Source organism: Hyaena hyaena, unplaced genomic scaffold (genome assembly GCF_003009895.1).
Source record: "Hyaena hyaena isolate Hyena2069 unplaced genomic scaffold, ASM300989v1 scaffold_320, whole genome shotgun sequence".
NCBI lineage: Eukaryota > Metazoa > Chordata > Mammalia > Carnivora > Hyaenidae > Hyaena > Hyaena hyaena.
Window position 1 is genome coordinate 1476498 of NW_024080952.1, and position 25000 is coordinate 1501497.

At 35.8% G+C, this 25000-nt stretch overlaps 1 protein-coding gene across 2 annotated transcripts; it reads right to left on the reverse strand.

The window, feature by feature from the left end:
- Positions 1-24529, reverse strand: UBA3 (ubiquitin like modifier activating enzyme 3). 2 transcript variants are annotated; one of them, XM_039248854.1, is made up of 18 exons: positions 24461-24529; positions 24234-24275; positions 22296-22416; positions 20898-20978; positions 17211-17293; positions 14352-14432; positions 10626-10669; positions 10214-10278; positions 9756-9911; positions 8709-8811; positions 8435-8548; positions 3094-3147; positions 2532-2568; positions 2364-2445; positions 1673-1773; positions 1473-1536; positions 1297-1351; positions 1-802 (listed from the first exon to the last, which is right to left on the reverse strand). In XM_039248854.1, the coding sequence occupies exons 1-18, from the start codon at positions 24478-24480 to the stop codon at positions 714-716; spliced, it is 1392 nt and encodes a 463-aa protein (XP_039104785.1). In that variant the 5' UTR covers positions 24481-24529; the 3' UTR covers positions 1-713. The 2 variants fall into 2 exon arrangements, with proteins under 2 accessions (XP_039104785.1, XP_039104786.1); XM_039248855.1 differs by lacking the exon at positions 24234-24275 and having other exon boundaries at positions 24461-24503.
- Positions 24530-25000: the final 471 nt, after the last annotated feature.

Below are 25000 nucleotides of genomic sequence, written 5' to 3' on the forward strand. Positions count from 1 at the left end.
AAAAGTAGACAATATATGATTTTATTAATAAATAGTGTGAAAGCATCAGTGATAACTGTTTTAACATTAAATTCTTTTAAACATCCATGTCTTGGCTTTAATATTGTGCATATTGGCCTCTATGGCACTACAAGTAAACATGAAAATAGTTCCCATTTCCATGCACAGTTATTCAGCTATAACACCATTTACAAATTATTATGGACACGGTAACCTTTGCAATAATTAATATTCATTTGGACAACCACAATTAAATGAATATTAAATCAAGCAAGAAGTAGGCTATGTTCAATATGCTCTAGATGTCAGATTGTAATGTGTAATGTTATTTAAAACTTTATTTTCTAATTTTCTTTAAAGGGATATCTTTTCTATATGTGGGTGCTCAAATGAAAACTGAGGAATGCATTCTGTGACCACAATAATACAAGTCACACATAAAAGAGTGCTTGTCTCTTCCTCTAAAGAAATACATTTGCTCATTATCTCTCTCTCCAGGCATCATTTCCCATATTATTAATGAAAACGCTTACAAGTACCAACCCCGAAACTCTGTCTTCAAGGGTAAGTTATAAATTTAAAAAAAGAGTGGTTCTTTATATAAAAAAGTCAAATTCCAGCAACACTAACGCTAAAAATGACATTAAATTTTCTTAGCATACATGTAATATAATATTTCCATGAGTTTTCTATTATGTGCAGATTTATTTTCCTTAAGAAGTAAAATGAAGTTTGAATAGTACAGTCTGTGGTGTGGTGACATCAGCAACTGCCAGTTCTTGCCCATCAACGAGTCCCAATTCTGTAATAGAAAAAGTGTAATTAACCGAAGAAAAAAAAAATCTCAAACATCACACACACATATCCAAACCCATAGTTTTAGGTCTAGATAAACATCAAAATCCAATTCTCTTCAGTCAAGGTGATACTATATTTGATTTCTTACAGTTTTTTTTAATATTCTACTAAAAGAGCAATTCTATTATTGTTTCTAAAGATATAATTAAAATGAAATCATCATTTAAAGGCATTACCAAGAATAAGTATTTATTACTTTTACCAAGAGGAAAAAAAAAAAGAAACTCATCAGTAAATATACTCATTTAAAATAGCTTTTGGGACACCTGGGTGGTTTAGTTGGTTAACTGCCGGACTCTTGATTTAGGTTCAGGTTATCTCATGATTCGAAAGTTTGAGCTCATCCGGCTCTGTGCTGACAGCATGGAGCCTGCTTGGGATTCTCTCTTTCTCAAAATAAATAAATAAACGTTTTTTTTTTTTAAATCTTTAAAATACCTTTCAATGTCTTGGAGAGATTTGGCCTTGTTCGTTCTTCAATAGAGGTTACTGACTAGAAAACAAAATTATTATAATGTAAAGCACGTTAAATGAAATTAAAATTATAATAAAAAAAAACTTTTAATATAGTTTTGTGAAAAAAAAAACAAAAAAAACAACCAAACACTGATTACCTGTAAGTAAAGTGTTCTGTTTTTTCCCTCTAATGTGGCTGTGATGGCTGGAGATTTCATCTGCCTAAATTATGATAGGGAAAACAAAATAAAACAAAAAAGTCATAGGTCACTTCTTGAAAAGCAATTTTAGTTTTTAAAGTTTTAAAATCACAAAAATTATTTCTACAACAAAACAAAAATCCAGAGAATTCACTTACAGAGAAGCACTGTTGGTTAAATAATCCAAAACCTCCTGCAGTTTAGCAGATGGAGAAAACTGAATATTTTGAGGAAGCTGGCTACAAGCTGGGCAGTTTTCCTACACACATAAAACACAATAAATCACAGAGGCATATGCACCAATAATAATTTATAAATATGAAATGAAAATCAACTTGTTTTGTAATCATATTTCCTACAAATTTTTATACTTTAAAATCTGCTTTTGGGGGCACCTGGCTGTCTCAGTCAGTTAAGCGTCTGACTTCGGCTCAGGTCATGATCTCACGGCTCATGGGTTTGAGCCCTGTGTCGGGCTCTGTGCTGACAGCTCAGAGCCTGGAGCCTGTCTTTGGATTCTGTGTCTCCCTCTCTCTCTGACCCTCCCCTGCTCACGCCTTCTCTCTGTCTCTCTCTCTCAGAAATAAATAAAACATTAAAAAATTTAAAAAAATAATAAGTTCATTAAATAAAATCTGCTTTTTATAACAGTCCTGTTTTCCTACATTATTTTGCTACACAGTATTTATTTTAGGCTATACTGCAAAAGATATATAGTAAGTAGGGTTCTCGAAGTTAAAAAATACTCAGGATGTGGACAATATCATTCATATTTCTAACCAGTAATGAATATGCAAAAATCAAACTATGCGTGATCAAACAAGGTCTCGTTAGTGTAATAGCACTGACCTTTCTCTCTGCTTCAAATGTGTACGTGTACAGTCCATCTACATCATTGAATACCAAGTAATTATTAAGGGGAATATATGCACTGTAATGAAAAAATGTTCACCTTTATACAAGTGAGCCAAGTCAAAACACAGATTTACAAACAGATTAAAAAATAAAATCCATTACCTTGTAGCTATTTTAAAAACCTCAGTGGCACACACAGCTGAAGAGGGGAGAAAATAAAGGTGCTTCAACTCAATGAAAATTAGATATTTAAAATTACAAATTTTTTAAAAGGTCAGTTATAAATCGTAACAGATATATAAGGCTATTGCTTAAAAAAAGAGATATATATATATACACATACATACACACTTTTTAAAATACTGAGACGTAACCAATTTTATATTTGTTTTATATAATCCAAGTAACAGTAGCATTTCATGTTTTCCTTCCTCTTCTTTAGATTAATGAGCAACCTGTTATACTGATTAAAAGATACTGATTAAAAGGGGATAAAAATATCCCCTTACTGCAGAGCACTTTATGACATAATTTAGAACAAAATATATACAGATCCAATAGCTTGTTCTTTTTTGCACAGCTTAGTTACCCATCCCCCATCCAAGAAGATACCAAATTCCTAGAACACCAGTGTTCTGAAATCCAGTAGCTGCAAAAATAGCAATTTAGTGAATCAAAAACTAAAGGAAAGAAAGCAAAATTAAGTATGGCCATTTTTCCCTACCTGCAATAACTGCATTTGTAGAAGCTACTGCAGGAATGATTCGTTTTACTACTCCTGAAAAATATATGGATTAAAATACGGTCATTTCTTCTAAAAAATAAGTGTCTTAGACAATCTGAATAGTAAATACCATGTGCCACAACTTGATTTTTCAGCCATTCAAGTCAGAAAATCGGCTTAAGTTTAACAATGAAACGATCTTTCACATACCCATCATTTTAATGAATCTTAAACCATTTAAAGAATCTTAAACCAGTTATGGTAGCAAAGAAAACTCTTCACTAAGCTTCAAATAAAGATGAGATAATATAATACAGCTCACAATTAGAGTGTATATTGTATTCCAGGCACAGTATGAAGATCAAGATATGACAGAAGTTTCATAACATCCCTGTTACCCTATTACTCTGATTTTAAAGGTACAGAAAATGAAGTTGAGACAAATGTCCACAACTATACATCTAGTAAAGTGATAGGAGTGGCATATGAATGTAGACCTGCTCCCAGGTACATAATCTTAACTGCTATAGTTTACTATACTATCCTCAGTGAGGTGTGAGTAAACTATAAAGAACAAAGGTTAACTAATTTTTCATCATATAATAGTTTTAATATTATGATTCCCCAAAATTTACAATAAACAGGAAAACTGCCCCTCATCGCCTCATTTCCCTCCATAATATGGACTATGCAAAATATTTAACTGTACTCTATTTTCATCTCACATTTTTCGTATTAGTATTCACAGATTAGGAATGAACAAAGCCCCACTCTATACCATTTTTTAAATACAAAATAAATATTCCCTACTATATCTGAACTGTTTGTTTTGGAACACAAAAACTCTAGAAGTAGACATATTACCTTGGAGGTTGAGGGAGAACTTAAAAAGGTGTTCCCATACTTTAGGTGCATGCAGGTTTCAAAAAACTGAGAAAAATGCCAAATAATCGAAGGAGACATGAAAGGAAGACAGTGAAAACGTGTGGAAACCTGTTTTACAAAGCTAATTCTGGGGGCACCTGGATGGCTCAGTTGGTTAAGCAACCAACTCTTGGTTTCAGCTCACATCATGATCTCACGGTTCATGAGATCGAGCCCACATCGGGCTCTGTACTGACAGTATGGAGTCTGCTTGGGATTCTGTGTCTCTCCCTCTCTCTCTCTGTCCCTCCCCCACTTACATGCTCTCCCTCGCTCTCTCAAAATAAATAAATAACTAAACTTAGGGCACCTGGGTGGCTCAGTCAGTCAAGCCACCAACTCTTGGCTTCAACTAAGGTCATGATCTCATGGTTCAAGAGTTCAAGCCCCACAGCGGGCTCTGTGCTATGAGAATAGAGCCTGCATGGGGTTCTTTCTCTCTCTCAGAATAAATAAACTTAAAAATAAATAAACTTAAAGTTAATTAATTTTTTAAAAGCTAATTCTGACTCTATGATTACATATAATTTCAAAGAAGGAGAAGTACGGAGGAGCTAACTTCATGATGGTTAAACTGGAAGCTCTCCAGTGAACCACAGAGAGCTGGATGTACTGAAAAGAACAGGTAGTCACAGTGAGGAATGGAACACTCACTGCCTAGTAAGTGCCAAAATTATAAACACTTCTCATTCCCCACGCCTCACTTCTTGTCCCTACCCCCTTTAATTCCAGTTTTGATTTTGTACTCTTTGTCAAGGCTCTCATCATCAGGCTCAAAAGCACACACCAAGCCTTGCTAAATATGGAAGGATGAATGAGGCTGCATACTGAAATGAGTTTACAGTTCCTGAGCAGGACAAAATTAAATCATTTAATTCAAACTGTTACCAAAAGTGCACTATATGCCAGATACTGTTCTAGGCGAGTAGCAGTCAAAAAATGTATCTGTTTTTGCAGTTTCCATCTGCTAACAGAGGTAACATGCAAGTAAACACATAACAAAATTTCATAGGCTGAAGAGCTCTATGAAGAAAGTAAAACAAGGTATATGGTAGTCGACAATGATGGAAAAGGTCCATTAAAGTGGATAATCAGGGATGACCTCCTCAGAAGGTGATAATTTGAGCTGAAACTTAAAGCATATGAAAGACCTGGCTATGCAATGACCTGGGGAAAGAGCGTTTCCATAAACAGTAAGGGCAAAAGCTCCAGGGCAAGGGGGTATGAAAGTGTTAAGTACAAAACATTCTTTGCATAGAAAAACAAGGCTATCATTATTTCTGAGAAATTATATAAATGTTGATAGTGAATGGCTCTGAAGTCAGTATTAGCTGAAGGATGGAGTAAGCTGGTTAACTTGGTACCTGAGGAATAAGCAGCTAACCTTAAGGAGATCCAAGGAAGAACATTCCTGGTATTAAAGGTCTAGGGTGGGAATGAGTTGGGTATGTTCAAGAACACAAAGCAGGGGTGCCTGGGTGGCTCAGTCAATTAAGTGTCCGATTTCAGCTCAGGTCATGATCTCACAGTTCGTGGGTTTGAGCCCCACGTCAGGCTCTGTGCTGACAGCTCAGACCTTGGAATCTGCTTCGGATTCTGTGTCTCCCTCTCTCTCCCCCACCACATGCACTCTGTTTCTCGCTGTCTCTCAAAAATAAATAAACGTTAAAAATTTTTTTTAAAAAAACACAAAGCAGGTTAGAATAGTGGGAGTACAGGAAGTAACAAGAAGTGTGTAAGAATAGAATATTTAAATGGCATTACCAGGGCATCAATAAATACAAGGAAATAAACACAGAAGAGGAACAGATTTTCAAAATGATGACAAAGCCTTTTTTCTAGGGAACTAAGTGATGGACCTGGAACAAAATTCTGGAAAGAATACATTAGGAAACACTGATCATTAGCCTGAGCATTAAGACTGTTCACTGAGTTATTAAGTCATGTTGGACTCAGTTACTGTGACTAGTTAACTTGGTAACCCAGGGAAATGTGGAAGATAGTATATCCAGGATTCAGCAGAGCAGTTGGAAAGGTCTTTTCATGACCTTCTTGTGAACAAGACAAGGAAAGAAGTACTCAAGAAAGCCTGATCAGAAGAATGAGATAAACCTAAAAGGACGGGATCAGAAGTAGGATTCAACTGTCTGTTCTCACTAGTTGTGTCTTGTTTTAAAAAAAATTTTTTTTTTAATTTACATCCATGTCAGTTAGCATACAACACAATAATGATTTCAGTAGATTCCAGTGATTCATCACCTATGTTTTAACACCGAGTGCTCATCCCAACAAGTGTCTTCCTCAATGCCCCTTACCCTTAACCCATTTCTCACCCACAGCCCCTCCAGCAACCCTCAGTTTGTTCTCTGTATTTAAGAGTCTCTTATGTTTTGTCCCCCTCGCTGTTTTTATATTATTTTTCCTTCCTCTTCCTTATGTTCATTTGTTTTATATCTTAAATTCCACAGGAGTGAAGTCATATATTTGTCTTTCTCTAATTTCACTTAGCATAATACCCTCTAGTTCTATCCACATTGTTGCAAATGGCAAGATTTCATTCTTTCTGATTACCAACTAATAATCCATTGTGTGTATGTTTGTGTGTATGTATATATCTCACATCTTCTTTATCCATTCATCTGCTGATGGACATTTGGGCTCTTCCCATACGTGGCTATAAATATTGGGTTACATGTGGCCCTTCGAAACAGCACACCCGTATCCCTTGGATAAATACCTAGTAGTGCAATTGCTGGGTCGTAGGGTAGTTCTATTTTTAACTTTTTAAGGCGCCTCCATGCTGTTTTCCAGAGTGGCTGCACCAGTTTGCAATCCCACCAGCAGTGCAAAAGAGACCCTCTTTCTCCACATCCTCACCAATATCTGTTGTTGCCTGAGTTGTTAATGTTAGCCATTCTGACCGGTATGAGGTGGTATCTCATTGTGGTTTTGATTTGTATCTCCCTGATAATGAGTGATATTGAGCATTTTTTCATGTGTCTTTTTAGCCATCTGGATGTCTTACGTCTTGTTAAAATTTTTGATTAATTATTTGGAAAAGAGATAAAGCATGATTATCAAAACAGATGAAAAGATGCTGGAAAAAAATAGATGAGCTGGCAGGCATAAAAATACATATAGAGAGATAACAGCAGGTGTAAGAATAAACTTGTAAAGAGGTTCCTGGGTAGCTCAGTTGGTTAAGCATTCGAATTCAGCTCAGGTCATGATCTCAGTTTGTGAGTTTGAGCCCCATGTTGGGTTCTGTGCTGACAGCTCAGAGCCTAGAGCCTGCTTTGGATTCTATCTCCCTCTCTCTCCACAACTCCACAACTCCCCTGCTCACGCTCGGTCTCTCTCTTTCAAAAATAAACAAACATTAGAGGAGAGTGGGTGATGGGCACTGAGGAGGACACATGTCAGGATGAGCACTGGGTGTAATATGGAATCCAATCTGACAAGTTACATTAAAAATAAATGTTTTTAATTTTTAATTAAAACATTAAACATTAAAAAATGTTTAAAGAATAAACTTGTGAAGACCTATACTTGAGTATTAAAAGACAAAACAACCACCCCAAAAAACTGCCAAACCTATAATAGGAAGTTGGGGCTTAGAAACTGCATGTAGGAAAACTTCCAGATTTTAGTGGACAGTAACCTTTTAAAGAATCAGAAGCATACCATCAACATAACTAACAAGCAAATAAATAACAAAAAACCCTGCTCTCCTCTACGACTGCACCAATTATCACAAGTTCATTGTAAGACCCATCCTAGAATGCTGCATTCTAGCCTAGATAGTTAAGAGAAATATGGATTAACTGGAATATGGTTAGAAAAAAACAAAAGGAAGGGAACTTAAGGTCAGGCAACATGCCAAAGGGTTAAAGGAACTAGAAAGGTTGATGACAGTGATTTGGAGACAATGTGATTACTGTTCTCAGTATGTTAAAGGCTATTACTCAAAAGGGAATTTGATTTATCTATGGTGTATGCTGGAGCAATACTCAGACCAAACTAAAGATGGAGATTTCTGTTCAATACACAAAATAACTGTCTTAACAGTCTTATCCTAATGTGAAATAGATTGCCCCAGGAGGTGACACATTCCTCTTCAGTGAAAGATAAAATGAATGGTTCAACTTGGATGATTTAGGGCCTCTTCCAATTCTAATAAGACTCAATGATTGTATTAAATTCCTCCTAGCTAAGTAGTAGTATGGATTCTGTCAAATTCTGTTCCCTCCAACCGAATTTGCGACACCTGGAAGCTATCATTTCCATGGTACTTTGACTGAACCATAAATGGCTGGTACTATCTGAAATCCCTTATCCATTATTTCCTTCAGAGCATCCCAAACCTTGAAAAGGGGAGCATCCCCAGGTTATAATTCATGACGATTCAGTGACTTACCTTGAGTGAGTCTATAGGTAACACCCCTAATATTATATTGTGATGCTCTCTCGACAGATTTTTGGAAAATCCACTGAATGTGATCAGGATCATCTCCATCTAATGGAACTCCTTCTGTTAGGAAAAAAAAGAAGAAAAAAAGAAAAACAAGCAGGAGAGTAAGACAGAAACATATAAACTTAAATCAACTTGTTTTTAACATAATTATACAAATGAATAATATAAACGGATATAGAGCTTACATAATTTGGGATTATGAAATTCAGTTTATTACCTCCAAAAGGCTGCTCCTTAGGCCACTGTAGTATCCTTACATACTCAATACAGTGTTCTGGTAGCCTGGGCATAGATGCAATGGTGCACATGGGAAAATTAACCTGAAAGCATAGTTTGCTTTGTTTAGTAGATTTAAAACAATAAATTATTTTAAAATAAAACTTTTAGTTAGGAATGCTTCATAAAGTAGATAGTAGGTTATAAATTATCTTAGCTTTCCTCGTATAAAAACAAAAGATTTTATACCACTAATAATACTAAAACTAAAAGAGCATCTGAGTCACCTGCCTTAGATTCATCTTCCTATAGCAATAGGTTTGCCCTACCTGTATAGGATATACATTTAAGCTTTGTTAGTTTATGAGAAGAAAACTGCCAAATAAATTCTCAAATATGAGCACTTTATGACGTTTGCATATTTATATCCGACCAAAATAAACCAAAACCAAAGCAAATTCACAGAAATCAATTCCAAGTAAACACTAATAAAATTATTTCTTTTTAACCTTTTTTTTAATCTTTATTTTAAGTAGGCTCTACACCCAACACGGGGCTGACCCTGAGATCAAGCATCAAATTTCACATGCTCTACTGACTGAGTCACCCAGGTGCCCCTAAAATTATTTTTATTTTTAAATCAAAATTCTAACTGTTCCTTAAAGTGGGTATGTAACTTAAAGAGGCCCATCTTTGGAAGGAACATTCTCATCCCTGGTATCTTTATTTCTCCGAAACAATCACAGGCAAAAATCAAAGAAAACACAGGGAGCTCTATCCCAACATATAACTTTGTAATTGACCTTTGATCCCTACTGTCCAAATGAAAAAAATGAATACAAATGAATTATGAAAACAAAACTATCCATAGGATGATATTTAGTTTCTATGTTTCCAGAAATAGAACATAATTTATTTTATCTTTCTTAACATTATGTTTAAAATATGGTTACCCCTAAATAAAAATCCTAAATATTGACTAGATTTAATAATTAATCCTAATTCTACCCTGAGACTATAAAACAAATGCAGGTGCTTTTTCATTTACCTGTGGAGGATACAGTTCTAGTGTGCATTCAATACAAGCAGTCATTCCGGGCAGAATCACCCTGGCATTTCCTTTAAAACCTTCTGTCCCCCCATCTATCAAAGGGACAATGGAGCTTGGATCTAATACACCATCTTCGTAATTTAGAAGAGATATCTAGGAAAATTATTTGAAGGTAGGAGAGGAGAATAAGAATTCAAAAAAAGTAACATGCTGTCAAGTAATTCTACAAGTCAATTACACTACTGACTACTAGATTATCAAATCAAGGGATTATGATATTAGCAATTTATATTCTCGCCTGAAAATTACTGAGTAGAAATAAATAATGAAGCACAACTACTTAAGTGAAAAATCAAACAAAATATTTCAAAAACAGGATATGGTATTCTAATTTTTGGTATGTTAGAAGCAGCAGCAACAACTTCCAAGGATCATAACAACACTAAAGTCTTTACCAGCATGCCATTTATCCATCTTCTGGCTATGATAGAGTCCAGTCCACATACAATTATATGAAATTCTATGGGGGAACAAAAGCAAGTTTAGTTTTTAAAAATGCCATTGCACAAAATAATTCACATGTTCTAAGAAATAAAAAAGCCCCACCTTTTATTACAACACAAACACACATAGCTCCTAATTCTTAAATAATCTTTACTCAGGACAACATATAAAAATGCAGCTAATGATGTCAGCTAAGAATTAGAACAGTGGCATTCTCTGTTCAGTCAACCTTACTGAAAAGCAAACACCAAGAGATGAAAGCAAATGAAGAAACAGTCCTCAAAGAGCTAGCAATCTTCAAATAGCTAGGAATAAAATATAATAAGAATTTAGTGAGAATTTAATTTCAAGTGGACAACTTACGTCGATAGAAAGTGTCATTAAAATCCTGAATCTTGTTGAAATGTCTGGATATAAGTAAAGGAACTTAAGCAGCTAAGTTTTTAATTTATAAAATGAGTTTAACAATGCCGTAAGGAGCAAATTATAAATGTATTTAACAAGACCTAAGTCTTCAATGTTCAAAGCAGGGAATGTGACAAAATGAACACAATCCTAGTTCATGACAAACCCTCTTTTCTAAGCACTCTTAACTACTTAGTTCTCTCATCCCTGAACCCCCATATAATATTTATGTCTCTGTTATACTCTCTACTCTATTTCAGTTTTAATATAAAACCATACATCCTGGGAAAGCAGAAAAGCAGACTGTGTACCCTCAACCAGTAGCCCTAAGCACAGAGGCAATATGCATTTTAGTGAAGGAAACAAACACATTACAGTTCCAATTGAGGCACATGATTACAAGACTCAGAACACTAATACCTTGTACACCTTAAATTTATACAGTTAAATATCAAATATTTTCAATTAAAAATAAGAACTACGGCTGCAAAGCTAATTTTAAAAAACCAGAAGTTTCCAATAGCTTTCTCAGGTACTAATATGATTTGGGGGCGGGGCAGAGGAGGGATAAAATCCTTGTTCTTTCATTTAAGTCAGTTTTCCAAGTCTCTTTCTTTTTTACCATACCAAACCCTATCAGCAGTCTTTCCCTGTCTGGACGCTGCAAAGAGAACCCCATTCAAAAATGGCTGTTGGTGTTAATCAATCATAGGAGGTAGCATTTTAACAGCACATGTGTACAAAAGATTTTAATTTTTCTAATGGAGCAATTTTCTGTTTAATAATATATATTATATTTCTCAAAAATTACAATAATCCATAATATACTTTTAAAAAGCAAAATGGAGAAAAGAGGGACAATATAAAATATGGGGGTCCTAGATTTTTTATTCTGGACTATAAATAAAAGCTATAAAAAATAAATTCAGTCCTAGCCCTGACCCATTCAGGCCTCTGTTCCTTCTGAATGTTAGGCAAACAGGAGGCATAAACTGCAGGTGGCACAGGGAGGTGAAAAGAGAACCAGAGCAAACACCGGAGGAACAGCAATAGGAAGACGCAGGGCCCACACCAACAAATTGTTATGTCCTAGATTTCTATAAAGTACTCAAAGTTCACAAATGTAACTAACAGAGTATGCATATTCTTCTTTATCGTTCTCCCTACTGGGGCCTGTATTTGCCTTTCTAAACTTTTTATTTTGAAATACTATAGATCCACAGAATGCTGCAAAGCTAGTACAAAGAGGTCCCAAAAGTCTTTCACCCAGTTTCTCCCAGAGGTTACCTGAGAGACTGGCAGAATATGAGAACCAGAAACATGACAGTGATAAAATGAGTATGTATAGTTCTGTCATTCACACATTTGTGTAGATTTGTGGAACCACCACCATAAAGACATGCAACTCTTCCAACACACCAATGCTCTTCCTCCTGCTAATCCTGTAGAGTCACACCAATCCATGCCTAATCTCTGGCAATCAGTAGTTTGTTCTCCATCTATAATTTTGTCATTTGAAGAATGTTATTTAAACAGAAACATACAGTGTATGATGTTTATTTATTTATTTATTTGAGAGAGAGTGAGCAGGGGAGAGGCAGAGAGAGAGGGAGAGAGAGAATCCCAAGCTGGCTCTTTGCTGTCAGCACAGAACCCAATGTGGGGCTCCATCTCACAAACCACGAGATCATGACATGAGCTGAAATCAAGAGTTCGGTGCTCAACCAACTGAGCCACCAGGTACCCCTCAGCATATTGTCTTTGATATCCACCTAACCTGTTGCATGTTTCCTTAATTCCTTTTTATTGCTCAGTATTACTCCATGGCATGGTTGTACCAGATTAACAATTCACCTATAGACAGATATTTGGGGTGTTTCCAGTTTGGGGCTAATGCAAATAAAGCTGCTATGAAGATTTGAGTTATTTTTATGCAGAACTAAATATTTGTTTCTCTAGGGTAAATGCCCAGGAATGAAATTACTGAGCCATGTGGAAAGTATATATTCAGATTTTTAAGAAACAGCCCAATTTCCAGATGGCTAGACCATTTTACATTTCCCAACAGCAATGTATCTGTGATCCAGTTTTTCTGTAGCTTTGCCAGAATTTATTTTCTACTTTAGCTATTTCAAGTATGTAGTAATATTTCATTGTGGTCATAATTTGGATTTCTCTTATAGCTAGCAATGATAAACATCTTCTCATGTGCTTTTTGCACTATCTTCTTTAGTGAAATGTCCTTACACATTTTCTGTCCATTCCCTAATTGCACTGTTTTTTAACTGAATTTTGAGAGTTCTTTACTTATTCTGGACAACTCCTTTGTCAGATCCTACTTCATTATTGTATCCCATTCTCATAATTACATCTCATTCTCTTAACAAGGCCCTTCACAAAGCAAAGTTTTTAAATTTGATACAGTTCAATTTATCAATTTTTTTCTTTTATGGATCACACTTTTTTCACCAAGCCCTACATCGCAAATGTTTTCTCCTACACTGTCATCCCAAGTTTTAGTTTTACATTCTATATTTAAACCTATGATGCATCTTCAGTTAATTTTTGTAGTTTTGAGATTTGAGTTGATATTCATTTTTTTGCCTATGGTTACCCAATGGCTCCACAATTTCCTGAAAAGATTATCCTTTCCTTCATTGAACTGGTTTTGTACTTTTGTCAAACACCAATCAGCCATATTTGCCTCTGGCTATTTCTGGTTTCTATGTTCTACCGAGATGTGTCTCTCTCTGCTAACAACACAAAGTCTTGATTATTGGAGCTGTATTAAGTCTTGAAATGATACAGTGGTTCCTCATACTTCATTCTTTCTCAAAATTGTTTTAGGTGTCCCTTCACCTTTCTAAATAAATTTCAGAATCTTAACAAAAAATTTTGCAGGATTTTGATAGAAATAATATTAAACTTGTGTATACATGTATGGAGACATGGCATCCTTACTATGTCAAATCACCCAATTCTTGAACAAGAAACACCTTTCTTTTTATCTAGACCTTTGATTTCTTTCATCAGCATTTAAGCCACATATTTATTTTATTAGATTTACACCTAAGTATTTCTGCCTTTTTTTGAGTGGCTGTAAATGTTATTACTGTATTTTAAATTTCACTTTCCACAACTAGTATAGAGAAACAGAATTAATTTTTTTGTGTTTATTTTGAATCCTGTGGCATTTCCCAAATAGCAAAGCTCATCTCTGGAATTTCTATAAAATACTGAAAGTTCCCCAAACTCTCTTTTCCTAAAAGAGATTACTTGTAAGAATAAATTTACTGACACACCTTCCATTTGGTTAATAATATACTGACTGTCTATTCAGCCTGCTACTATAGGGAGACACAAACACTAACTATAGTCAGACAAGGACTTAAGAGTCTAGCAGAAGAGATATGCAATTCGAACTGAAATTAAGGGCAATAATGCAAAATAAACGATGGCATTGGATGTGAAAGCTTAATTTGAAACTTAGGGCAAAAAATATTTATATAACTGTAAAGAATAGATTGGAAGGAATACAAAACAAAATGTTACCAGCAGATACCTCAATAATAAACTTACTGCTGATTTTCTTCTTATGCTTATCTGTATTCTTTATGTTAAACATCTCTTTCATAATAAAGAAAAAAAAAAAGCTTTAGAAAGTTAACTTTGTCAAAAGGATACGGAACTACATTGCAATTAGGAACTCTGTCATTAAGAAATTCTGCAGCAACTTCAGCCTTAGGTCTTCCAACATCTTTAGGCCTACAGGAAAAATTATATTTAAATTATCATCTATCATATAAATTTAAATGATCTATATAATTTACTTTCAGACGTAAAAAATATTCATGGTGAATTTATTTATAGGATATTTAGAAGGAATACTTTCATCTCTTTTGATAAGTGATTAGGCATTCAACACCAAAACCAAATATCAACACTTGCTGATGTTCCAAATGGTATTTACAACTGTAAAATTGTAAATATAAGTATTGACAAGTCTAACAAGTATTTCTTAAATGAAAATAGAAACAGTGCTTTCTTTCTCCACCACCCCCCCCCACCCCCCAGCCCCCACCCCATTTAAAGCATAACAATGGCGTTTCCTGGTCACTTTAAACTCTGTCATTTCCCAGTGTAAAATATTACCCATACCCAGAGCCTTCCAACTCTGACCTGAACCCCAGAACCTGAAGGAGTTACTATGAAGGTCCTGGCTGAAATACACAAAAGATTCATTCTGGGGATACAAGACCCTTCATTTATCCCCTTTTCCCCATGTGTGCTGATTAAATAGTAAATTTTATGTCCCATAAGAAGTCATATGCACGAGTTTGAAGAAGAAATAATGCAAAAGGCATTATCTAAAATTGCAAATGTTGCCAACATTTTTAAGAAACTAAAAACAGAAGACCTAAAAAGGTCACTCCTAGATGAGAACCATTGCTATAGCTAGGACACAAAGAATTCTCTCCTCTAATCTCAGTACTAACAGTATTTTCTTTCTTAGCACTTCCATATTCTTTCTCCTCACAGAAATAAATCACTCCCTCATGCATACATAGTAAGAGCTTCATTACTACTTTTTCACAACATATTTTTCATTATATACAGAGATCTATTGTACTCACTAGACTATGAACACCTGGAAGAAAGTGACCGTATTCTTATCTCCTTGTATTCTTTCATATATAAGCACAGAATACTTTAAAAATAAATGAAAATTCAAAAAAATCAATGTTTCTATTAAAAATGACTTTTTATTAAAAATTAGAATTTTAATTTTTTTATGTTTATTTATTTTCAAGAGAGAGCACGAGTCGGGGAGGGGCAGAAAGAGAGAAGAAAAGAAAGAATTCTGATCAGACTGCACCCTGACCCCAATGCAGGGCTCGATCTCACAAACCGTAAGATCATGACCCGAGCCCAAATCAAGAGTCCGGGTACCCCTAAAACGGGAAATTTAAAGAAAAATAATTTAAAAGGCCAATATTTTCCTCTCCAATTAAGCAGTGTGCTTTTCTTGATTCAAAATTTCTAGTAAGAGTTTTATTCTGGCTTTGTCCTATAACTAGGCTCTAATTATAATCAAGGAACCTTATTTCAGTACTTTATTCAACTACTCTGGACAGAGCTCTTTAGATAAAAAGGATAAAAGGAGACTTTTGATTCTTTAATGTTGTAGATTATATGTGCTTCTATAGTAGAACCCAAATAAACTCCTAGGTGGTTTCTGTAGAAAGTGCTAATTTACCTTTCCAGAATTATGAGATCAGATTGCTCCACCTAAAAAGTGCCCTCTGAACAAAAGGGCTTTACACGGGTATCAATTTTGCAGGACACCCTGGCCTAATTGCTTCATCTTGAAAACAAGTATCTACCCTGAAGGCTGCTCTGAGATTAAAGAAGGTAATATAAAGACTTTAGAAAGTGTTTACTACATCTTAAGTACTCAACAAATGTTAACTATCATTATGATTTTCAATCTTTAGCTACAGACAAGAAGGCATGGCCTATTATCATTAACCAATGAATTTAGCTGTATCTTTTTTAGAGCATTCATATACTAAGAGTGTGTCACAGCAGAAAGGATCCACAAAGTTTTCTGTAAAGAAGTTTAATTTAAAGGGTTAAATAAACAAAAAGATAAGGCCTAAGTATTAAATGTAGAGTTCACATGGCAATTACAGAACTTCCTTAAATTGACTTTAACCCATCCTTCAATCTCTTTAAACATCTTCCACAAAGATAGAGGATTTATGCCTATCCAAAAATTTAATTTTACTGTCTCTGCTAAATCTAACTTTCTACTACTTATCTACAACTATTTGAGCATTTTTTGTTAGTAATCTAGTCCCCAGAAAGAAAAAGTCCTTATCTCTTTGTAGGTATAATTTTTTGACCAATAATACTTCTTTCTAAGCTAGTCAAATCCCTAAAAGCTACAAGGTAAAATTCACTAACCTTTCCTCAGGACTGCATATATGGCCTATTTCCAGTTTTTAAAGTCATTTCTAACAATCTATTCCTAGATGCTTCCTGTATCTCATGTTTGTCTAAGGTAATTATCCCTTTGTTCCTGTGTCGTCTCTCCTTAACTGTCCATTTTCTTTTCTTTCTATAACAAAGTTCCAACTCTGTCACAACTTCATTGCCCCAGTCACCATACAACTCTTGGCTCATAAATTCCCACCAATGTATCTCACTAGGGCCGAATATTCTGGCTACTGTTCTCTAATGAAATCAACAAGAGGAAAAGGGCTGCACTCCATGTATTCAGCACACAATCGCCTTCCGAATCACATAAACCATGTGGAAATCTCTTGAGAAAACACAACAACAAAATCATATATTGGTTTACAAAACTAGTTCCACCAGAACGCTCAATTTTTCTTGCAAAGTTTTACCTAAAAAGGGACTGGTAGTTATTCTTTAAATAAAATTAGTGTTACCCTCTCATAGTTTTTAAGAAGGATTAAACTGCAATGTACTCAAGTTCAAGTGATTATCAGCATTTTAAACTAAGATCTTAAAACTTACCTAAATAAAAACTGCCTATTTAGATTGGAAACATCTATAGTGTCCATGTCTATAACATGAATCTGTCTAAAACCAGACAATGCCTGTGGGAATAAAAAAAATCCAATTAAGCAGAAGTTTCCTCACATTTGAAATTTTAAGATTTGTTTTCATGTAGTCCTAAATTTATAAATGCTCAATAATAAATTCTACATAATCGTATTCAGTGGTTAAAAAGAGTCTTACAAGGCATATAAAACTCAGGGTTCTTGTAAAGGTCAAAAATGTGTAACTACTCAATTTTAAATAGTCTACAACCAAAAGAGAACTACTCAACATTTCTGCAGCGGTTTTATAATCCCATAAACATATCTGTGAAGTCTGTTGCTTTGCTGCTGTTGCCAGATATTTTACTTTTACTAGTCTTACTAAGTAACTGAATTTGCTATTCTTTTTCAGAATAATATTAATAATATTCCTACAAGCTTTATCTCAGTTTACATAACATTAAGTATGTCATGTTTCAGAAATAACTATTATATAGGTATATATTACCAACACACACATGTACACAGCACATATAAAAGGAGTGTCCTTATTGAGTCAAGAATAAGCAATCAAAAAAGCTAAGGAAAAGCAACAAATTGTTGCATTTCAATAAGGCCACACATTCTAACAGTACAACCACTGCTCAAATTTTGCCAGCAGAAGCAAAAGAATAAAAAAAAAAAATCAAGTCTCAATAATTAACCACAGTTTTCTGGTCTTGGTCAGTGAAATAGATTAAACCAGGTATCAATAATTTTCCTACCTTTGGGTCCCTCCTTACATAGCAAGATGTCCACCAGAGCTGTTCATACTTGCTTTGTGATATTCCTGTCTCACACTTATACTAAACAAGCTTTCACTCCCACCACTTCACCGAAAACTATCCTTGTCAAGGTCACCAGTGACTCCCGTGTTGCTACCTCGAACAACGATTTTCAGTCTCTCTAATCCTACCCACCTGAGGTATTTGGCAGGGTGTGGATCAATTCCTCCTCTTTAAAATACGTTCTTCACTTGCTTGCTACACTCATGAGAAATGTGAACACTAAAAATTGGTTTCCAGGTTATCTCACTCAGGGCTTTCCTCCTACTTTACTGGCCAGAATTTGGAGTGCCCTTGTGCTTAGTTCTCGTTAGGGCTGGTGATCTCAGGCAATTTTGTAAGATAAAGCACCATCTGACAGACCTATCAAACTTAACAGTTTCCAAAACCAAACTCATTCATCCATGCTCACCAACACCACTAAATCTATTCTTTTCCCAGTGTCTTCTATTTCAGTGAATGCTAACTCCCATCTGTCCAGGTGCTTGGGAGAAAAAGCTTATCATGTCATCCTTCACTCTCCTTTTCTCATGTCCCCAAACTAATCCACTAGCAAACCCTGGTGACTCCAACCTCAAAACATATTCATCATCCTGACCATCTCTCACCATCTCCAATGCCACCATCTTGTTCCAAGTCATTGTCATCTCTTGCCTACGAGACTCCAACAACCTTCTAACCAGCCTCTCAGCTTCCTGCTCTGTTCTTGAGTTTTTTTCTTGGTATATCAGACAGAGTGAGTCAGGTCAAGTCAACTCACCTGCTTAAATCCCTCCAATGACTTCCTCATTCACAGTAAAAGGCAAAGTTCGTACAATAGCCTCTCAAACCTTTTGTAATATTCACTCTGAGCTCCTCCACCTCATTACCTCTCCGATATCTCCCTTTCCCACTTCTGATTTAGCTAGAATGACCTCCTGGCTGTCCTAAAAAGTAACGGTCATGCTCCCACGTGACAGATTTTGCACCTGATGTTCCCTCTGCCTAGAGAATTCTTGCCTCCCTCTTTGCTCAAATAGCACCTTTCTGTAAACCACTTCCCTCCCTACCAGGCTATCTACCAGGCTATCTATCTTCCATTTCTCCTTTCCCCATAGCCTTTATTACCATCTGATATATTATGTACTTTACTTGCCTTTTTCCTTCCACGTTTTAGTGGGCCCCACAAACACAAACACCTGTCAGTACCTTTCAATACTTTATCTTTAGCTTCCAAAATGGTGCCTGGCATATGGGGGGAAGAGGTTAAATAACTATTTGCTCAATCATTAATATTAATGTCATAGTCTTTTTTTTAGAATGAGTCTTTAGGGGGCTTACAGTCAGTTTAAAAAACCATGTAAATCTCTTAGGTATTTATGTCTGAAATAAGCAAAGTAACAAGTGGTAATTGAAAAGCTTTACTTTTCTTAAGAGGTTGTTACAATGCAATAAATAACAAGGCATCAAAGTTGTTTGGTGACTATTCCTTAGATCTAATCTCCAATTAATTTACATTTAAAATTACCATGTATCACATTTGCAAGTAATAGCTTCCCAAAACAAAAAGTTAAGCATTAGGGAATTTTTGCAAACCATTACCTATCCTCCATAAATCCTTCCTTTCCAAAACTCGTTGGTACCGCAAGGGTTTTTATGTTTGAGGAAGTACTGCCATTTTGGCACCACATCACATCGTATATCACACAGAATGCTATTTATTTTGTGTATGACTTGTGCCTCCAATGAAATTTCAAATTCGTTAGGGACACAGACCATGATGACCTACAATCCCTTCGGAATGAGCACAGCAAGTACCGTGAAGTGCATTAAGTTTCTACACTTCCACTAGGAGTGACACGTTAGTGTTTTCTTAGCAAAATGCATGTGGCTGTTTACATTTAAACTATAGTTCCTTGACCAACTATTGAAGTCTTTCATCTGGTCAGGCAGTGTGACTTGACTCACTGTCTAAGAGTTTGCTCTGGCATTTCCAATTTTCTACGCACCAATGAAAGGCTGACATACACCTTTAAATCAATTCTTCCCCTATCCATTTTTGTTAAATAAACCAACAGAGCCTTCTAAAAAGCTACTTTGTAGTTATTAAAAGTCAATGAAACTATTAAGTCACATATTATGGATTTCAAACCAGTATATAGAAATAGCTTCACTAAAGAGTACCCTCTCTTAATATTGTGAAAACAAATTGACCAAAAAAAAAGGTTAGCTCTCCAAAATTTCAAGAGTTTACTATCTTATGGCCATCAAAAATTACTGTTTGATGAAGTCATATAATGGTCTAATGGTTCAGTGAAAAGCACACTTGACTGAGATTTAACAACCTGGATCAAATCACTATTAATCAGGCACATCACTATTCTTCAGAAAAACTTGGGCAAGTCATTTAACATCTCTGAACCTCAGTGTCTCCCTGTATATAAAATGGGACAATATCCTATTCACCTAATTAGGTTATTTTGAGGAAGAGAAGAAATAATTCTTTGAAATTACATGTTAAAATAGGGAACTACCAGTTTTGCTATTTACTTCACTGAAATTAATGACTGCTATGCAAGAGGAAGCACAAGGATTTCTTTAATAAAGACCAGAGAAGAAAACAGAAGAATTTCTATCAATGACTTTAGAGTTGTGAACTTTAGGTTGTAAAAAGTTCCACAGTTATATCCTCATTTTAATTACTACCTCTAATCTGACCTGCTAAATTTATCTAACAAAGGCTCAGGAGAAAAGGTTAACAGTCAATAATAAAGAAGTTTCCAAGTAATAGAACAGAAAAAGAAAAAGGACTAATTATCACAAGGAGGAAAAAAATACATTTTATATATATAAATTACCAGATTTTTCAGGAGCTCACATCCTAAGCCGCCAGCTCCAATGACTAGAACTTTACATGTATCTAATAAAAACTGGAGAGACTGTAAAGAATGAAAAGGCATTATTAAAATCTGGTTGATAATAATCATAAGTACCATCAAGAAAGCAATTAGCCACAAAATAGTTTCTGATGTTTCCTTGAAAAATGCAATTGAGGATAAAGAGCAGACTTTGTATTTAATAAATTATTTTAAATTTATGAACAAGGTAGTACCAGAAATTCTAGAACCCTGATTTCAGAAGGTTTCAATTTTAGTATTTTTAAATTGACTTTATTTTATGAAATTAAAAGTTCATTTCCAACAAGAAAAACAACTATACCTAGTTAATTAAGACTCATCTTTTTTTTTTTTTTTAATTCTGAAAGTGGATGGAAAACATCAAATCTACTTATTTAACTGACTTCCTAAAATGAGAAAAGTGTAAAAACTTTAACAGAGGATAAAGCACCACGCAAGGTGTTTAAAGGTCTTAAAATAAAAAAGTAGAACAATAGTGATATTTATAAAACAAAAGATAACAAAAAGAAAAAAAATGGACAAAACTCTTAGAAAACTGTACATCAGCAGAAATACAATTTAAAACAATCATCTAACAGCAGTATCTTAAATTATCAGGCCAAAAAAAAAAAAAAAACCTCAGAAGCACAAAAAATATGGTGGATTAGCCAAAGAAATGCAAAGTCTTGCAATTCTGTCCGAGATGTAAGGAGAGAAAATTTATACTGAAACCCAAGAGTCTGTACCTTAATTTTAGGAAGAGCATAATATTTCTATTTCAACACATCTCTTTGTAAACACAAAGGACATAAAAACTATAAAGAAAATGTTCTCTACTTTGTAGTAAATAACAAGTTGTATCTAATTGAACATTTGCCTTAAGTTAAATACAAGCACTCCAAAATTCTATTCTTCTATTATAGAGCAGTCATAATTTTTAACATGCAATTAATTATATTCAATTCTAAGAAAAGATGCTCAGTTCAGCTAAACTTTAAAATTTAAGCAAGTACATGTATATTTCTATCAAATTTAATTTCTCATAGTAGGGCTAAAATGGGGAATGCGTCTCAGAAGTCATTTTAAACTGTCATTTTGAGTGAAGTATAACTTAGAATCTTAATTGAGATTATGAAGTTATTTTATTCTTGAGAATTTTCAACATATTACATGAGAAATGTGAAAATGACTAAATATTTGTCAAATAAAATCAGCTGCAAATATTCAATTTAGTATTTCAAGAAAACTTACACAACTGTATTAGTGTTTTTATTAAAGAGCAAATTAGAAAGAAAGCATTTTATTATTTTTGAAACATAAAACTATTAGAGGAGTTATTTAAAAATAAACGTTTCTCACTTCAGTGCTTGGTTCGAAATCAGGGTGTGTGAAGGGTCCAGATCGCTCGAGGAACTTCTTTACATGGTTCCAGCGACCTTCCCAGTCTCCAGTGTCCCCACACCCACCATCAACAGCCATTCTGCACAGAACACAGTAAATTCAGCTGCAAAGATCAGTAGGAAAAAAGCCACACCTATAACTATTATGGTTTCCCCAAATGAAAAAATAACCACACCAGACCTGCTCCAGTAAAAAGGGAAATATCAATGTGGTTATGCTGATGCTTTTAATTTTTCTCTTGGCTATTAGTTTATTTAAAGTTAGGAACTGCACATGTTTGATGTAATAAATCATTCTACATGTTTCTGGGATCCTAAAGCAAACCAAGATCAAATTTGGGATATTAGTCAATTGGTAAGAAATGGGCTTCTCTACATTTGGAATTTATAAAAGATTACTGCAAGCTTCACAAGTCTGTTCCATCAACACACTTATATCAGGAAAATTAAAAAAAAAAAAAAGAAACTCCACTTTCAGATGTGCGATGTTCCAAATCTAATATAATTCATGAGTCCTTTCCAAGTTTGAAAGATGTAATTTAAAGATTATTTCTGATGAGAGGAAATGTTACATATTTGTCTCTGAAAGATGTCCCAGCTTTCAAGAAAGAATCTCTTAACTATGAGGCATTGTTTCCACTCAACACAAAGAAAGTTTGGGGTCACAACAACACTTACAGATAGGCATGAACTTTTTAGAACATACAACTGAGTAGGGAGGGACTCCTCTAACAAAATACAAAACATATTTTCTAACAAAAAAGTGTTCCTATTCTATGCAAGATACATTTGGTTTTGGTTATTTTTAATTTTCAAATTTCCTGTAAACCTACAGGTGCTAACTTCAAATGTATTGCTGATACCCAAGTTTTACAGAAGGGGCAAAAAAGTCTTGCCTAACAACAAAGACCATGGGTTTTGATGTCACAGCTGCGTCTGGTTCCACAACACTGTGACCTTCAGCAGATTACCTAACAGCCATAAACCTCATTTGTAGGTTGTAGCTACATCTTAAGATCAGAACGAGGCTAAAGAGATAACCCACAGAGGACGTAGTACAATACATGCAAACCTTAACTGTCATTTTAAACAAAAGTGGAAAGGAAATGAAAGATGGGAAGGAATGTGAGGTTAAGATGGTCATTCCAGTCCTCTTGCAATTGCAATTAAACTCTCCGAGGGAGTTAAGTAGAGACTTTAAAGCAGAGACTCTAAAGCACTGCTACTGGGAACTGGCACAGAAATTACTAACTCACCACACCCACTACAAGAGTACGTTCCTCCCCTCCCATGTAGGGAGATGAAACATTATGTGGCGTGGGCCAGGTTGGAAAACATTTTGTGTAAATCCGTCTCATCAGCACAAAATTAAGTATCGGATAAAAACTTATCAGGGGAAAGTAAGCTCTGTGAAATTGACACTCTCCGACAGAACCAATTATTTTGCAAAAATGACTGAAGTGCTTAGTACAACACCTCACACGCTAAGTTCTCATAAAAAGTTTGCCATTAATACTATTGTCTCAGTGTTTATGAAAGGCCTACTGTCCGTTTCACGGGTTTAAGGAAGATTCCCTTTTCACAAGGTCACGGCTCTGACAATTTGGGGTGGAGGAGGGATTGGGGCGCAAGGGTCCTTCCGCAAGACTTTTGGGCGGGCCGGCGCCGAACCTGCCGCGGTAGACCCCGGGCCCGGCGCCCGCCTGAGACTGAGACGAGGAGCGGCCCGCCGGGCCCCTGGGGCTGCGGGATGGGGGTCAGGGGATGAGGCCGCGCGGCCTGCGCTCCGGGTGCCCCCCTCCCAGCCCCCCGGGCCCGCTGCGGCTGGTCCCCTAGGCCTGGGGTGGGGGGAGGCGGGGGTCCCCGGAGAGGGCCCCGGCCTCCCGGCAGCACTAACTTCTCAGCCAGCAGCTCCTCTATTCTCCTTCTTTTCTTCTCCCTAAAAGAAAGAGAGAATAAAAGAAGGGTCAGCATCACGCTACACATTGGGCGCCGCGAGGGGATGGGGGGCGAGTGGACGGGGCGGGGGGTTGGGGGACCCCGGGTGGCGGCGGCGACCGCCCACCGCCGCGCTCTCTCACAACCCAGCCCGGCCCGGCACGCCTGCTGAGCCCGAGTACTTACGGCTCCTCGCCATCCGCCATATTGTTCTCCGCCTCTTCCCAGGCGCCTCCTCGGCGGGCGGGGCGGAGGGGCGGGACGACTCGAAGGGGCGGGGTCAACGGGGTCGAACGAAATAGGGCGCAAAAGGCCACAGGGGCGGGGCCAGAAGAAGGGGTACGGCTGACAGCGCGGAGGCTCTATTGGGTTTTAAAGCCTTTTGTTGTAATTATAATCTTGATTAAATACCCTTAATTACATAAATCTTATCCAGCATATAATGTTATGTTGCGTGAAAATATACATATAATACATTATATGTTTATACAATTTATATGTTAATGAATAATTATCTAAAATGGCATAGTCTATGAAAAAACTCCTTGAAAGAGCCAACCCCATATGCCCGAGCTTCTCCCTGAGGCAAACCATCAGAGTAATTTTCACTTTTTACTTTTCAGGAAGCATTTTTGCATAAGGGTACTCACTGTAAGAATAAAACCTATGTAAATCGGTTTTTAGTGGTTGAGTGGAGAGATTATTATTTTCTTCCTCTATGAATAT